Source organism: Pagrus major, chromosome 24 (genome assembly GCF_040436345.1).
Source record: "Pagrus major chromosome 24, Pma_NU_1.0".
In the NCBI taxonomy this organism is placed as follows: Eukaryota; Metazoa; Chordata; class Actinopteri; order Spariformes; family Sparidae; genus Pagrus; species Pagrus major.
The window spans coordinates 1,570,275-1,585,559 of NC_133238.1; the positions used below are offsets into that span (position 1 = coordinate 1,570,275).

At 40.9% G+C, this 15,285-nt stretch overlaps 1 protein-coding gene across 1 annotated transcript in view; it reads right to left on the reverse strand.

Moving 5' to 3' along the window:
* The window catches only part of abcc1 (ATP binding cassette subfamily C member 1 (ABCC1 blood group)), a 51,934-nt gene that overhangs the window by 7,413 nt on the left and 29,236 nt on the right, over positions 1-15,285 (reverse strand). The window contains exons 19-28 of the mRNA XM_073462206.1: positions 12,975-13,149; positions 11,454-11,514; positions 10,387-10,510; positions 10,062-10,269; positions 8,110-8,420; positions 7,691-7,890; positions 6,846-6,972; positions 6,125-6,226; positions 2,890-3,036; positions 1,275-1,433 (exon numbers count right to left, since the gene is read on the reverse strand). Coding sequence (XP_073318307.1) covers positions 1,275-1,433; positions 2,890-3,036; positions 6,125-6,226; positions 6,846-6,972; positions 7,691-7,890; positions 8,110-8,420; positions 10,062-10,269; positions 10,387-10,510; positions 11,454-11,514; positions 12,975-13,149 — 1,614 coding nt within the window. The remainder of the gene's footprint in view (positions 1-1,274; positions 1,434-2,889; positions 3,037-6,124; positions 6,227-6,845; positions 6,973-7,690; positions 7,891-8,109; positions 8,421-10,061; positions 10,270-10,386; positions 10,511-11,453; positions 11,515-12,974; positions 13,150-15,285) is intronic.

Here is a 15,285-nt window from a genome sequence, read left to right on the forward strand (position 1 = left end):
GGCTGTGCGCGGCCCCCCAAAGAAATGCCACCCCACACCATTACTGACCCACTGCCAAACCGGTCATGCTAGAGGATGTTGCAGGCAGCAGAACGTTCTCCACGGCGTCTCCAGACTCTGTCACGTCTGTCGCATGTGCTCAGTGTGAACCTGCTTTCATCTGTGAAGAGCACAGGGCGCCAGTGGCGAATTTGCCAATTTTGGTGTTCTCTGGCAAATGACAAACTTCGTGCACGGTGTTGGGCTGTAAGCACAACCCCCACCTGTGGACGTCGGGCCCTCATACCACCCTCATGGAGTCTGTTTCTGACCGTTTGAGCAGACACATGCACATTTGTGGCCTGCTGGAGGTCATTTTGCAGGGCTCTGGCAGTGCTCCTCCTGTTCCTCCTTGCACAAAGGAGGAGGTAGAGGTTCTGCTGCTGGGTTGTTGCCCTCCTACGGCCTCCTCCACGTCTCCTGATGTACTGGCCTGTCTCCTGGTAGCGCCTCCATGCTCTGGACACTACGCTGACAGACACAGCAAACCTTCTTGCCACAGCTCGCATTGATGTGCCATCCTGGATGAACTGCACTACCTGAGCCACTTGTGTGGGTTGTAGACTCCGTCTCATGCTACCACTAGAGTGAAAGCACCGCCAGCATTCAAAAGTGACCAAAACATCAGCCAGAAAGCATAGGAACTGAGAAGTGGTCTGTGGTCACCACCTGCAGAACCACTCCTTTATTGGGGGTGTCTTGCTAATTGCCTATAATTTCCACCTGTTGTCTATTCCATTTGCACAACAGCATGTGAAATTGATTGTCAATCAGTGTTGCTTCCTAAGTGGACAGTTTGATTTCACAGAAGTGTGATTGACTTGGAGTTACATTGTGTTGTTTAAGTGTTCCCTTTATTTTTTTGAGCAGTGTATTATGCTTACACTTAACTGCAATTTAGGGCAATGAGTTGCAGGGTAGTTGCACGTGCAGAGCGGAGGTTTCCCACCATATTGGGGACTTTTGGAATATACAGAGACAGACAGCGGCCTTTTCTTTTTCCAGATAACTGGATGAATTAACCTTTTTTGCTTTAATTTCCAAGAAGAGTTGTACTAAGTGTCATCTTTCAACTGGGAGACAATTTTTGTGTCTTTAGCTTGGAAATACTGCTTGGAAATACTGGTGCACTGTCAACTAGCCGCTTCAACGTTTCCAGTTTTCAAAGTTTACCCAGGGCTAGCATTAATTTTTTCATCTCTGGCAGACCATCCAGGTGTTTTCTCTGCACTGACCTGTGGTATGATGGTAATTCTGGAGCGGAGCTCATGGAGGCCGAGCTGAGCAATGTCCACCCCATCAATAAAGATGTGGCCCTCGGCTGCCTCTATGATCCGGAACAGCCCCAGTGTCAGAGATGACTTCCCCGCTCCAGTGCGCCCCACAATCCCCACCTTGTGGGTAGATGATGCAACTGTCAGAGGTCTTAGACATACTGTGCACATAAAGTAACATACTGTAGATGTAACACAAACACAGTACACACAATCCCTCATCAGTTCAATCACTCAGTCTTTATCTTTGCAGCACTTTTCTAACAAACAGAATGTAACACAATAAACAGTAAAAACAATAGGCCCCCATCCCCATACACACACAAAACAATCAATATAAACAGGAACTGTGTGTCTGTGTGTGTGTGCGTAGCAATTCATGGAGGTTGTTGGGTATCCTAGTCAACACACGTGCAGCTGAGTTTTGAAGTGATTGTAACCGAGCTAAATTCTTTTTAGGGAAACCAGAAAGTAGAGCTTTACAATAGTCCATCCTGTGTTGGCTTGAGAGAGAAATTGGCACATTCCGGCAATATTCTCAAGATGATCAAATGCATTCTTAGTTACGTTTCTAATGTGAGGTTCAAAGCTAAGATCTAAATCAAAGACAACTGCCAGGTTTTTTACCTGTTGCCAGGGGTTTAATGTCAGAGTTAGACTCTTTGAGATTCAGGACTAATGCCTGAGACTTTTCTTTTGTCCTAACTGAGAAGTAGAAATTCTCTGCCATCCATAGCTTGATATCTTAAATACAATTACAGTAAAAAGTCATCTGTTGGTGCTGAGTCATCAGGAGACACAGCAATGTAATGCCTATCTAAAAGAAAAGAGATCTACTGTATCAAAGGTTGCTGTTAAATCAAGTAGTGCTAATACGGAAAGGTTTATTTTTTCATTTACCCATTTAACTAGTGTTGTCTCAGTGCAATTAGTATTTTTCAAAAATATTGTGGAAGTTCATAAAATTGTGTAACTGATTAAAAAAAAGCTTTTCTAAAATGTGACGTTAAAGCAGCAGATTGGATACAGGTCTGTAGCTGAGGAAATGAGGATTCCAAACTGTTTCTTGACAGGAGAGGTTTAACACTAGGATAGCAGTAGGGAAAACATTCTACCCTGAACAGAATACTTTGCAATGTTAAGTAAATCTTTATCTGAAAAGCTGTTTTTTTAAAAAGGACATGGGATGGGATCTAAAAAGCAAGTGGCAGGCTTTACAACAAAAAATAAACTAAGGTTCTGGGGTATTACGATTCATAGGCTGACAATGACATACATTTGATGGAATAGTGTCTATCTGAAGTGGACAACAAATTCTGGAGCTAGTAAACATACTGCTAACCTTCATGAAAACAGGGTTGATTAAACAGGCAATGGTTGAAAAGAGGATATTGGGGTTTTTCAGATTGTCAGTAGCTTATATTTAGAAGTGTTCTTGTCTTACGTGTTTAACTGTCTTATTATAAATCGTCAGCTGGTCTCATAAAATTTGATAATTGACCAATAATTAATTCTAGGATTTAAGTGGACCGTTTTAAGTAGCCCACTGCTTCAGTATAGTGACATAAAAGCAGACCTTCTCTCCTCCGTTAATGCTTATGGTGATGTTGCGAATGGCTGGGTCCAGATCATGGCGGTAGCGCAGACTGAAGCCTCTGATGTCTATGCAGCCATCAGTAGGCCAACCTGGAGGGAGGCTGGAAGGCTTTTGTTTCCACTCTGCCTGGTGATCAGAGAACACAATTAAGCCAAGTCAATTTTACTTGTATAGAGCCTAATCACAGTAGAAGTTATCTCATGACACATAAAGAGCAGGTCTTGCATTTACGTAAATAAGCACATGAACATCCCCAAAACTCCACAGCCCACCCCTGCATTCTCATACACTTTTACATCTATGGCATTGTTTGGAACTTGGAACGAGCTGGGAAACGGCGGTGAAAGTATTCAGATCTTTCATCTAGGGATGTAACGGTTACCGGTGTCACGGTAAACCACGGTAAAATTCCCGACGGTGAAGGTTACCGTTTAAGTTTTAATTACCATGGTAACCGACGCGGTCGATAACCACGGTGTGGAAAACTCGCGAGATACTTTATCCAAGTCTCCCTACGCAGGCGCAGCGTGCAACATGCGCTTGTTATGTAGTGAAGAAGACATGGCGGAGGGAGGACGTGATAGTAGCGGCCCTCAAGGCATTTTTCCGCCTTCAAAGAGAACCAAATCTGAAGTCTGGGCGTATTTTGGTTATTATAAGAATGCTCAGGGACAGCTGGTCGAGGATGGCAGCCCTATCTGCAGGAGCTGCAAGAAGAAAGTTGTTGCGAGGGGCAGCAACACGTCCAATTTACTTACTCATTTGCGCGACCATCGCCCTCAACTGTTAGCTCTCTTAGTTAATGCAAGGTAAATTAACCTTAAACTGGGGTGCATGACGTGTGTGTATGTCGAGTTTTCTCTGTCTAATTTGCTGTTGTCACTAATGTAAACTGACCAGATAGTGGTATAACTGAACGAAGTTGATCCGTGATTTGGCACGTTATCTGAACCGCTTATTAATTGTAGATTTCACTTTTTAAAGTCGACCTAATAATTCCCCAACTATTGATGCAGAGCTGCAGTGAGGAGGATTTGAGACAAACACGTACTGGGTGGACTGAGTTAGTGATATAAATATATAATACTTGTGGATTATTTGTAGAATAGACTATATATAAAGAATAATATAAAATGGTGAATATAACAAGTGTCTAGATAGAGATAAGAGCCAAAATAGAGTATTCATAATTAATTTAACAATAATCCTTTTTGTTTTGATCTAAAAGATTATCCAACCTGTTTCTCACAAAAGTGATATGATCTAGATTGTGAGTTTTGTGATCTGTTGGTTGCACCCTTAGTATTAAGTAACAATGACAGTAATAATTAATAATGACATTTTCTATTCATTTTTTTCACAGAGAGGGTCTGCTGGCCAATCGAGTGCTACTGCCAGTACATCTCATTCTACCTCTGTAACGCAGACATTACAGGACGCATTTCAAAAACAGGCTGCTTATACCCTAAGCCTTTTAATATATAATAAATCTATTTAAATATAAATATTGGTGAAATTATTTCAATTTATCAGTGTATCAGTGTTTTTTCAACATTTTGAAGACATTTTAAAAATACCGCGGTATACCGATAACCGTGATAATTTTGGTCACTATTACCGTGGTGTGAAATTTTCATACCGTTACATCCCTACTTTCATCTCATCGTAGCTATAAATCCAACAATGTTAACATGTTTCAAGATAAAGCAGAACAAAAAAGTGTATAGACTCATCGAAAAGTAGAACTGTCTGGCAGTGTCTTTATCTACAGAAACCTGCCCTCTGCCTTCATTTTCTTATTTTCTTAGTATTCTGCTGTGTTTGGGACTTTTCTGGGCATCAGTGTGTGGTTGGGGCTCTATATAAATGTATTGATCAGGTTACATCGCTGTCTCTGTCTCTCTCTTCTGCTCTTGGGTGTCATAAAGAGCTGCAGCTGTTTGTCTTTTTTACCTAGAACAGAGTGTGCTACACACAGCAAAGCAGTGCACAGAGGCAAACAGCAGACAGCATTAAGCTGTATTCACACAATCTGGAGGGTTGTGTGAAGGTGTAGGCATGTTTATTTGTGCTATCGGATGTAAATGCTGTGGAACAAAGATACATTAAAAACATAAGAAATCTTTCACAGTTTTAGCTGACTGAGGTGGAGCTGAATGTAATTATTCTATTATTCTATTCTTTATCATAAACTGTCCTGTTGTTCAAGTGAAACATAGAGGGAAATGTGTTTAAATGTGCATTGCACGTTGCTGCACTTCTCAATACTGATGAGTCTGAGTGTGAACATGTTCATGGGCGTCATAGCTTGTGTGATCCCATTGCAAGATGGGCTCTAGTTTTCTCATCTAAATGTTATCATCATTATGTCCAGGTTCAGAGGTGAGGTTTTATGTCAGTTTGGCTCTGGAACAGATCCACAAAGAGAACACTGGAAGACATTGGACTCCACCTTGACGTCTCTCTCTGTCATGTGTCTTTGACATCCATCAGTCTAATTAGTGTTGACAGAAGGTGATTTCTCCACTTCTGTCACATGCTGGACATTGAAGGATTACTATAGGGGAAATATTTGGTCAATTTTTCACCAGAAATTTTCACAGAGTTCCGTACAAGTGATAAAGAAAAATGAGACTTGTGTGCAATGAGACTTCCAAGCAGAACTGGACATAAAACAAACTGAGCTGTACACTGTTTAGTTCAGAAGGAGGTACAGCAGCTCTTGTTGGTAGTTTTTCTTTTAGAGTTCAGCAAAGTTCTTCAAAATTTTTCCTTCTAATTAATAGTGAAACAGCAGCTATGTAAATATTTGTTAACTACGCATGCTTTACTGTTACAGCTGTTGTGGTGCACATTAACATTTAACAGCTTCCTGTATCTTGAACTTTTCCCTCCCGCTCTCTCCATCACTGCTTCACAGAGTCCAGTAAGAACTTTGCAATTCTCTGGTTTGTTGAGTCAGGTTGTGGATACTCTGCTGTATTGTTATTTAGGTTGTTGATCCAATAGCGTGTTTGTATTTGGGTTATTGATAGTCTGTCAGTGCTCAGCACAAATAAAGGTTTCTCCTGGTTTTCAACCGTTTCTCATCATCAGTGAGAAAAGTCTGAATAAACGGTTGTGTAAACAAATGCATAAGTCTCAATCCAACACCATAAAAGAAAATGAGGAGTAACTACACCTTCCAAAAACAAAAAACTTTGTTCCCTTTTACCTCTTTTTCTGTGTCACTGTACTCTTTCACTCTCTCCACAGCCACTATGTTGGTCTCTACATCAGAGGACATCCTCACCAGCCAGGTCAGAGAGGCAGTCAGCTGCACATGGTACAAAGGAAAGGCAAGGTGACGATTAAGACAGAAACTCACATTAATGGGATCACGTTACCTATCTTTTCACTTACCACTAGTTAGCATCTATCCATGCACATAGTTTTGTTTTTATTGTGCAGGTTTGTAGATGTGTGTCTGATTTTTGCTTCTACCTCAAAACAATGGAGGTTAACGGAATTCAGATTGTAACACTAGATTGGACCATTAAAAAACTTTGCTAACACTTAAATAATGTAAGAAACACAGTTAAACACTAGTTAAGTTAAACTCCCTGTAGTTGATTCTTTATTTACTCTTCTTTTGTTATTGATGGCACCATCAGCTGACATCGAAGATTTTACAGATTTCTCCTATCCTTAACTTTGCTGAAGTAGAAGCAAGTTGCTCAGCCTTTCTCAGTGTGGGTATGAAGTGGACCATAAAGAGGGTGCTGATCTGGTAAAAGGTCAAGAAAGGTGGTGATATAAAGTAATGTATATGCTGAATTATGTAATTATATACATGTGTAAAGCATGCTATCGGATGGAGTTAATTTTAACCCAACATTTCTCTCTAGAAGGTATGAACTGGAACAGGTAACATGGGTGTGACTATGAGCTTTTACCTGGAGAGCGTATGAGATGGACAGACCCATGATGCCTGGACTGAGTCTTTCTCTGGCTACAACAGCAAACAGAGCAGCAAATGACACGATGATGTTTCCTACAAACTCCAGGCGAACTGCCAGCCATCTACACAAACACAGATTCATTGACACAATGAGGAAAAAGACTACTATAGCAACCAATGGGGCTTCTCCATACACATGTGCTGTCTCAGCTTGCCTCTGTTTGACTCTGCATGTCAGTCGAGTGCGGCAGGGATTCGTATGTCCATTACAACAAGGCTACCTGATTGAAGTTGTCTTTAACTGATGACTCGTCTTGATAGGATGACAACAGGCACGGCACACTAGCGGGTTTAAAGATGTCGTTGCCCATATAGACTTTTTTTTCTTTCAGCAGAAGACAACACGATTGCTATTATTATATATACTATTATTATTAGATAAAGTTGACAGGTCTCATTTGACTGATTATGTCCAAGCATTGGCAGCGTCACAGGTAGGCCATGATTGCGACATGTCGCTGCAGCCCGATGGAAGTGGAGACAAGTTTGGAGCAAGTTTTGGTCCCTCTCCGGAGAGGTCCATACAGAGGACAGCTCGGCTCAACTCGGCACATTTAAACTGGTAATTGTAACTCAAATCAGCGTGGCACGATTTGACTCGGCGTGGCCAAAAGTGGCAATAAAAAAGCCCCATAAGTGGCACATTCAATACAACTAAAGAGGAAATATAACTTGAAAAAAGAAAAAAAATCTGTTCATTTTTGTGTTTTCCTCACTTAAGACAATGCATACTGTTGCAGCAGTAAGTATATTAGGAGTGAGTAGGAGAGTGTCCCTAACCTGTTTGCTACTATGCTGGGGTAGTAAGCCTTCTGATTGTTGTCCACTCGCTGGTCACTCTCATGGATGAAGCGTTCCTGTTCACCGAAGGCTCTGATAACAGAGGTGCCCAGCAGTGTTTCATTGAAGTGGGTGTAGATAGGTGAACGGCTGACTGACTCCAGACGCTTCAGCTGGCGAGATGACGCCACATAAAACCTCTGGACAGAGTAAGGACAGATACGTTCAACAACTTCAATCATATCACTTAACCAGTTAGAATTAATTTCAGTGCAACGAGAAGTAAAAGGACAGCAACACTTTTTTTGAAGACATTTACATCCACATTAGATGAAAGGTGTGGGAAATGTAGATTGTTTGCACATAGCCCTCCAAAGGAAGAAAAAAAGTATTTTTTCTTTTCTCAAATTCCTACTAACCTGCACAAAAAAGTAGAGCAGACCAAGAACAGGAATGATGATAGCTACCAGTGGTGTGGCGATCAGGATGACAACACAAGCACCCAAAACATTGAACATAGAACCCATGAACATCTTAATAATGCTCGGAATCACTGAGTCAATGGTGTCTATTTCCTTGGCAAAGCGGTTGACCAGGTTGCCACTGGGGGTTCGCTCAAAGAAGGACATAGGTGAGCGCAGGACGTCATAGAGCATGGACTGGTGGAGACTGCGGGAGGCCAGAATGCCCCCGATGGACATGGCGATGGAGTAACCAAAGACTGCCACACCTGCAAAAAAGTAGAGGGTTTAAAGGGTAAGATAATTTGTCAATGATGTATGAAGTTTAACACATCCTCAGGTTTTTAATTACGCAATTATTATTCATTTAATAACTTCCATTAGCAATATGAGTAAAACATATTTTTAAGCCCTTTCATCAATGTTTCCCATTCTGTGTTTGTAATTTTATCAGGAACTCTTCAATTGGAGTGGGGCGCAAGACTTTATCCCATTCTTTATGCTTCATTAAAAAGATCCTTAACTGAACCTGAAAAGGTCTGTATTAGGAGGCTCAAATTCCTCTCTTAGCTGTTTAATGGTTTAAGGCTGCCATCCTGAAAGAGTTGGCGTAGATTAGTGAGTCCATGTTCTGACCATTGTCCTCGATGGCAGCTCGTGGACTTGAATATAGTGTTTGCATCCACTTTACGAAATTGAGGCCATATTGGAATCGATTCAAGTACTGCCGGGATACTTATTTATGAGAAATGTTATTAACCCGTCTCCCTAGAAATGCTGTTAATATACTTAGGTCTGTATTCAGCAGTGATATGGGCCTATATGGTTGGCATTTGGTGGAGTCCTTACCTTTCGTATGCATTCCTGGGCTGTGGTTCCAGATTGTAACACATGGTGATAAGCATTTAATAGAAAATGTGATACTGTCCCTTTAAACATTTCGTAAAATGTATTTAAATTCGCTATAAGCATTGTATTCTTTTTAAAAGAGTGTTAAATAGCTCTGTATTCCACAGGTAAAGACATTTTCAGGTATCCCTGCCCACTTTGTCAAATCAGGACAGAGAACTCCTCTAAAAGGCAGTTGTGTCTGGTAAACAGGCAGAGAGCAGGATCCTCCTGGTGTGGTACCGACACCAGCAATGGTGGAACAGGGAAAGCTACCAATTCTAGTGCTCAAGGTGACAGCTTATACTACCAAACAGGCCAAGAAATGAAAAACACTATAAAAAAAGAAAGGGGCAAAGACAGATGCCTCAAGGGAAAAAAAGAGGGGTATTGCCAACTGCAAAATGGACAAGAAATTTGCCAAACGATTACAATGCTTACCAGCTGCTTTAATGTGATTGGCTGATTCAAAGTATATCTGCTTTCCCTCCTTTTTATAAAATCATATTCAATCTTTCAGTTTGGCGATGACATGACTGATTTGAAGTTGGGCAGATGTTGCGAGTTAATGATGCTGAAGTTTTGTTTTCAAGTCTTTGTTTAATTGAAGTGATGTCTACATTCACTAGATTCAAATGCGACAAAGCTTTACAGAGGAGGGATGTCCCTTCTCTGGTGGTGTCAGCTGATTTGATGCAACAGCAAGTCACCTTAAAAGTGCATAACCACAACACTGCAGTTTGTCAAACTATATGCATGAAAAGATAAATACCAGCTTCAACTCAGATGTAATCATTTTGCAGCTTTTGTTTCCTGATTCAGTATCTGTTGTAATGACTGTGACTATAATGAATGACACAGAAACCATAAAAACAATTCTCATGTTTTGTTGGTGTGTCTGACCAATTCTTTTCAAGAGCTCTCATTCCGTTAGGCTTCTAGGGTCAATGTGTAGTTTTATTTTTGCTTAATTTGTTCATTTTATTGTGTATCTGCTTCTCCCTCCCCTCACCCCTCCTCACCCTGGGACAGACCGAGAGCACCATACACCCCGAGTCTCATCAGTCTGTGAGGCTGAGTTCCATTAACCACTGGGTCATCGGTCCACAGGCTCAGCCAATAGTTGGAGAACAGGGAGACCAGGTGATGTGTGAGGAACAGCAGCAGACTAATGCATGACAGGAGCACTCCTATGGCTTTCAGATAGGCCCAGAACACAGACAGCTTGACCTGGGGAGGGAGAGGAGACCAAGTGGGTTCAGGTTGAGGTTAGAACCAACAAATTCTAGATTTGTGATGATGAATTCTTTGCTCTGATGTTGCAGACCATGCTGAGCCTCTACCTACCTGTCCAGTGCTGGCCTTGTCAGCCTCTGTCAGCTTGCCCACCTCAGGGTTCTTGGCCTTCTTGTTCAGCACCTGGTTCTCCTTGCCCGTCTGGGACAGTTTGGAAACACTGCTGACATCCGGACTGCAATTTACAAATGGAAAAATACAATGAAACACACAGGAGACGAACAAGTAGTTAGGTCTACTTACATTAATTTAATTTGTACCTCAGAGAGAATACTAAGAACGACACATTTGGTGAATGCCACAAATTCTCTTGAATTGAATATGTGGTTCAGATCTGTCATATAAGGGTCACCTAGGATTTTCATTACATAACATTACATTAAAACTATTACATTCATGTGTCCTAAATCCTATAGCTGTAATCCAAATAGTTTATTGGTTATGAATTTTGAAATGTTGCCCTCTGACCCACATTTTATCATTTCTGTGATTCTTTGTAAGCCTCACCAACTGCTTATTTTTCACAGGATTGGGTTGAAATATGTCCTGAACATCCAAGGATCCCTAAGGATAACTTCGAGCATGTATTCAGGTAAAGAGTGTTTGTAGAATGTTCACAGAAATCAAATTGATGACAGTAAATCATTTAAATGAATTATGTTTTCATTTTCAAAAATTCATATCTTTACTAGTTTTCAATTTGTTGTGACAACTAAATATGAATTTCTTTATAACACTTTTGTTTTGTTTTTTTTTACGGGAAAGTGTTAATATTCATTGCAGACATATATTAAAAAAAGATTTTACTCAGTCATTTAATATTTTTTTGCAAAAAGCTCATTTTTCGTACCTCTCACAGGCTGCAATATTACATTTTTATTTCATAGTTGGATATTTCTACTGTGTTAAGTTAAGGTTTTCTATTTTTGTGTGTCTCCATCCATCCAAATTCTAAATTATTTTTAATGTTACCAAATCCCATTTGGAGACCCAGACCAACAATGAATAACTACCACTAAATACCAACTACTACTAATGTGTCTTGTCTGTGTATACAAATGCTGATCTATCTTATTTCTCTTCGCCATAGAGCTTCATTGTTGTCCATTATCACTCACCCAACAAGAGCAGCAGTGCTGCCATTCTCCATTCCTTTGGTTACACTCTTTGATACAGATTCTAAATGTTGGAAGGAAACAAAAAAGTGAAGATTTCAAGACAAAGGATTGATCCCTAAAGATTATCTTTAACTATTTCACCAAACGGCGAAAATCCAAAACTAAGTAAAACTGCGTTTCCACTATAGCACATAACCCGTGGTAACTGTACCTACACATTTCCACCAGAGACGGCACTCTTGAAGGTAGACAGGGTTGTTACTGTCCGGGGTACAGGGCCAACCCCTTTTACTTTTACAGTAGTTGGATTACAAAAGGGGAGACCGGTTTTAACTCATGAGAAGCTGCTGCATTTATTAACTGGCACACTGTGACCTGTACTGTACATTACTGCCTGACTGACAAAATAATAGATGACCTTTTTCTTCTGCTGTCATGATTTTGAATTTCTGTGTGGGTTTTTTCTATGCTTGGTGTGTGTTTTTCTGCCTGTGTGTTTTCAGAGGTGCGTTTCAGAGGCTGAGCGTGGTTTCCCTGGAGGGCTGGAGCTCTTGCCTCACACACCTGCAGTGCATCTAATCAGCAGCTCCAGCTTAAATACCCTGGTCTGCTCTACTCTCGTTACCAGATTGTTTTCGGCTCTACAACGTGGTAGATGGCTGAATCGCTCGTGTCCCGTCTACGACCTTTTGCCTACATGTATTTTTGCTCTTCCACTGACTTAACCTTGTTTCTCCTCGACCTCTCCAGTGTTGGTTACCTCCGAGCCTCATCTCCACAAGCCACCCTGCCACCCAGCCTCCCGCACCTCTGTCACTGGCCTTGACTACACCTTGGACCTTCGGCGTCTAACTCCACCAGCGTGTCCTCTCCCTACCACACCAGCTGACCCACAGCCTACGTCTAAACCTGTGTCTCCCCCTCAAGTGTTCCTACGGAGTTCCTACCATCTCCGCTTTGAGCCTCTCCTCTCCACCCATGATCCATAGCCTGAGTCAGCAACTACTACGTCTTCACTGCACTACAGTTGTTCAATAAATTCCTTTAAAACCTACCCCAGTCTGGTTGTCCGCTTTTGGGTCCTGCAACAAACACCCACTAATCGTAACACTATGCTCACATTCCTAGTCTCTTTTCTGCCGCTCTCTGTCCTTTTCTTGCTTGACCACACACTCGCTACGCACAGCACAGACATGTGGTTGTTTATTCAGGAGTTTGGGAAATACTTTGGGGGAAAAAATAGCATGGCATGGAGCTTGGCTTTGGGTACCATTCACATCTTTTGATGATGGAAACCCAAAATGACAGTTCTAATGTCTAACGAACTGAGCTGATCTGAACTGCACTGAACCGAACTGCTAAGTGGAAACGAGGCTTTAATGTTCATGGAGCAGACATGGTCATTCTCGGCACTGCAATCATAAACCTCTCCTTGTTGTAATAATTAAAAGTTTTCAAAATTTGCCAAGATATACAATCATTGTGGCGTGTGAAGTGCAGTGTGCGTACAGTGTGTCTCACCATTGTTGTCAGTGTGCTCGACAGCAGTGTATGTTCGCAGAAACTCAGCAAAGGCTCCCTCTGTGTCCATGAGCTGCTGGTAGGAGCCCATCTCTGTGATCTCTCCCTCCACCATGACTAGGATCAGGTCGGCCTGGGGCAGATAGCTCAGGCCATGGGTCACCAGCACACGAGTCTTCACACACACACGCGCACACACACACACACACACATACACACACTTTACATGCTTGTGTGTACAAGAGACACTACTCCACAGAACACTGAAGCTAGAAAGGTGGCACGGTCCGCCACATATAAACAAAGTAAAACAGTATGAAATTGCACTGTCGTTTAGGGACAGTTTGTTTATTCAGTCATGAAAACAAAGAGAACTGGTTTATTTGTTTAGGCATTAAAAAAAATAATCAGTTAATGAAGATTTCTCTTCTGATGCTTGTGTAGAAAGTATGAAAAAAAAAGTATTTTCAATAAGTAACCAGGATGTGTGGCCTGTCCATATGGTATGTTTTACTGGTACACATGGCTAAACTGAGTAAATACAAGTGAAACATTTTGTTACACTCCATTCACTGTGTTTTTTGGCGTTCATGCTGCTGGCACCCATTCACACTTGTGACTCAAAACTACTCTCAAATTATAGCCTTGTGGACTAAGGACCCACAAGTGACATCAACAACTGTACAGGTGTAAACAACATGAATGAGGTTAGATGCCTACAACTCCTCACCAGGCAACCTGAACACAGATACAAGTGAGCTTGTTTCATCCATCAGGGACAAGCTTGAATAAACAATACAGCAGATTGAGCTGAATCCAAACAAACAGGAAGCAAATGCCACCAGCACCAAAGAATGGATACCTTTTGTTTTCTAAGGGAAGATGTTTGTGAAGTATGCAAAGTATGTAAAGTGAAACATGTGTCTCAAAGACAAATAACTTCTTTTAATTGTACCATTAATGACATGTAAGTATATGTCATGTCATGTGTTTATACCCATCTCCAGTTTCCTAGGTTTACCCACCAACCATGAATGAATTTAAATGTTTGTTAAAATCACAAATGATAAAAACAAATTTCACAATGTGTTTAATATTTGTTTCCAATAATCATCAAATGAGAAAGAATGAAATGGAAACCAGAGCAAATGCATCATTACCGTTGGTGCCTTGTAATGTTTGTTTTCTGCCAAAGATTTACCTAAGGTCCACTACAAAGGACGTGCTATAAAACATAAAAGAAATAACATTTTGTGTTTCTTATATCCCAAAGATATCCCAATTTGGGTCTCAGGAAGTTCAAACAACAATCATGATGTTGGCATGTCAACTACAGTGAATGAAAAACAAAGACATGAGCAGCAATAAAAGCAGAGCAAATCAGGTGCAACAAAGCAAAAAACAAACAACAGTCACAGACATGTCACGTAAGTTACAGAACAACTTTGCAAAAACAGATATAAGCAAGGACAGATAAAAGCAGAGAGAGTAGAGGGAGATGGGACAAATAGTAACAGCTGTAATGACAGTAACGCTAATATGTTACTAATGAAGGTATCCAAACTAATGCTGACAGATTTGATGGCTTGTAAGTAATGTTCCTAACTGTGTCACAACCTGGCTCAACAGTATGCGACAAAAGCGGGAGACCACAAATAGTCTGTAAATAATGCAAAAGGTTTTAATTAACTAAATGAAATAAGCAATATAATTATGTCCATCAATCAATCAGTATGTATGCAATGTCTGTGTGGGTGTATGTATGTGGAACACAATATAGAAACAAATAATAATGTCAGTCGGCAGGTCAGGGCAAGAGAGTGAGAGGATCCTGCAGGTCTGATTTATAGCCACCTGAGCCCAGCCTGCTCAGGTGTGTTGCATCACTGATGAGGACCCAGCTCCACCCATCAACTTCCTGAAACCAAGGAAAGACACAGCCAACAGAGGACAGAGCAGGACCCTGAGGCCATCACAACTGTCTAAAATAAGGACCTGTATGTGGTGAGTTCTCTATGGAAGCGTATTAGGGCCAGGGATGAGAGAAAAAAATATAGAGAAGGAAGTTTCTTTTTCCTTTATGCACTTCAAGAAAAAAATTTGAAATGTTGAGAAAAAATTTGAAATGTCGAGAATAAAGTTGAAATATGATTTTGTGAATAAAGTTGAAATGTCGAGAATAAAGTGACATTTCAAGAATTCGACCTTTTGAGACTACATCAAACACAATTATGACTGACTCAACAAAATGCCTTGTGTAGATGAAGTGGTGAAACTGTACTTCAGAATCGGCTTCAGTAACAAAGAAATT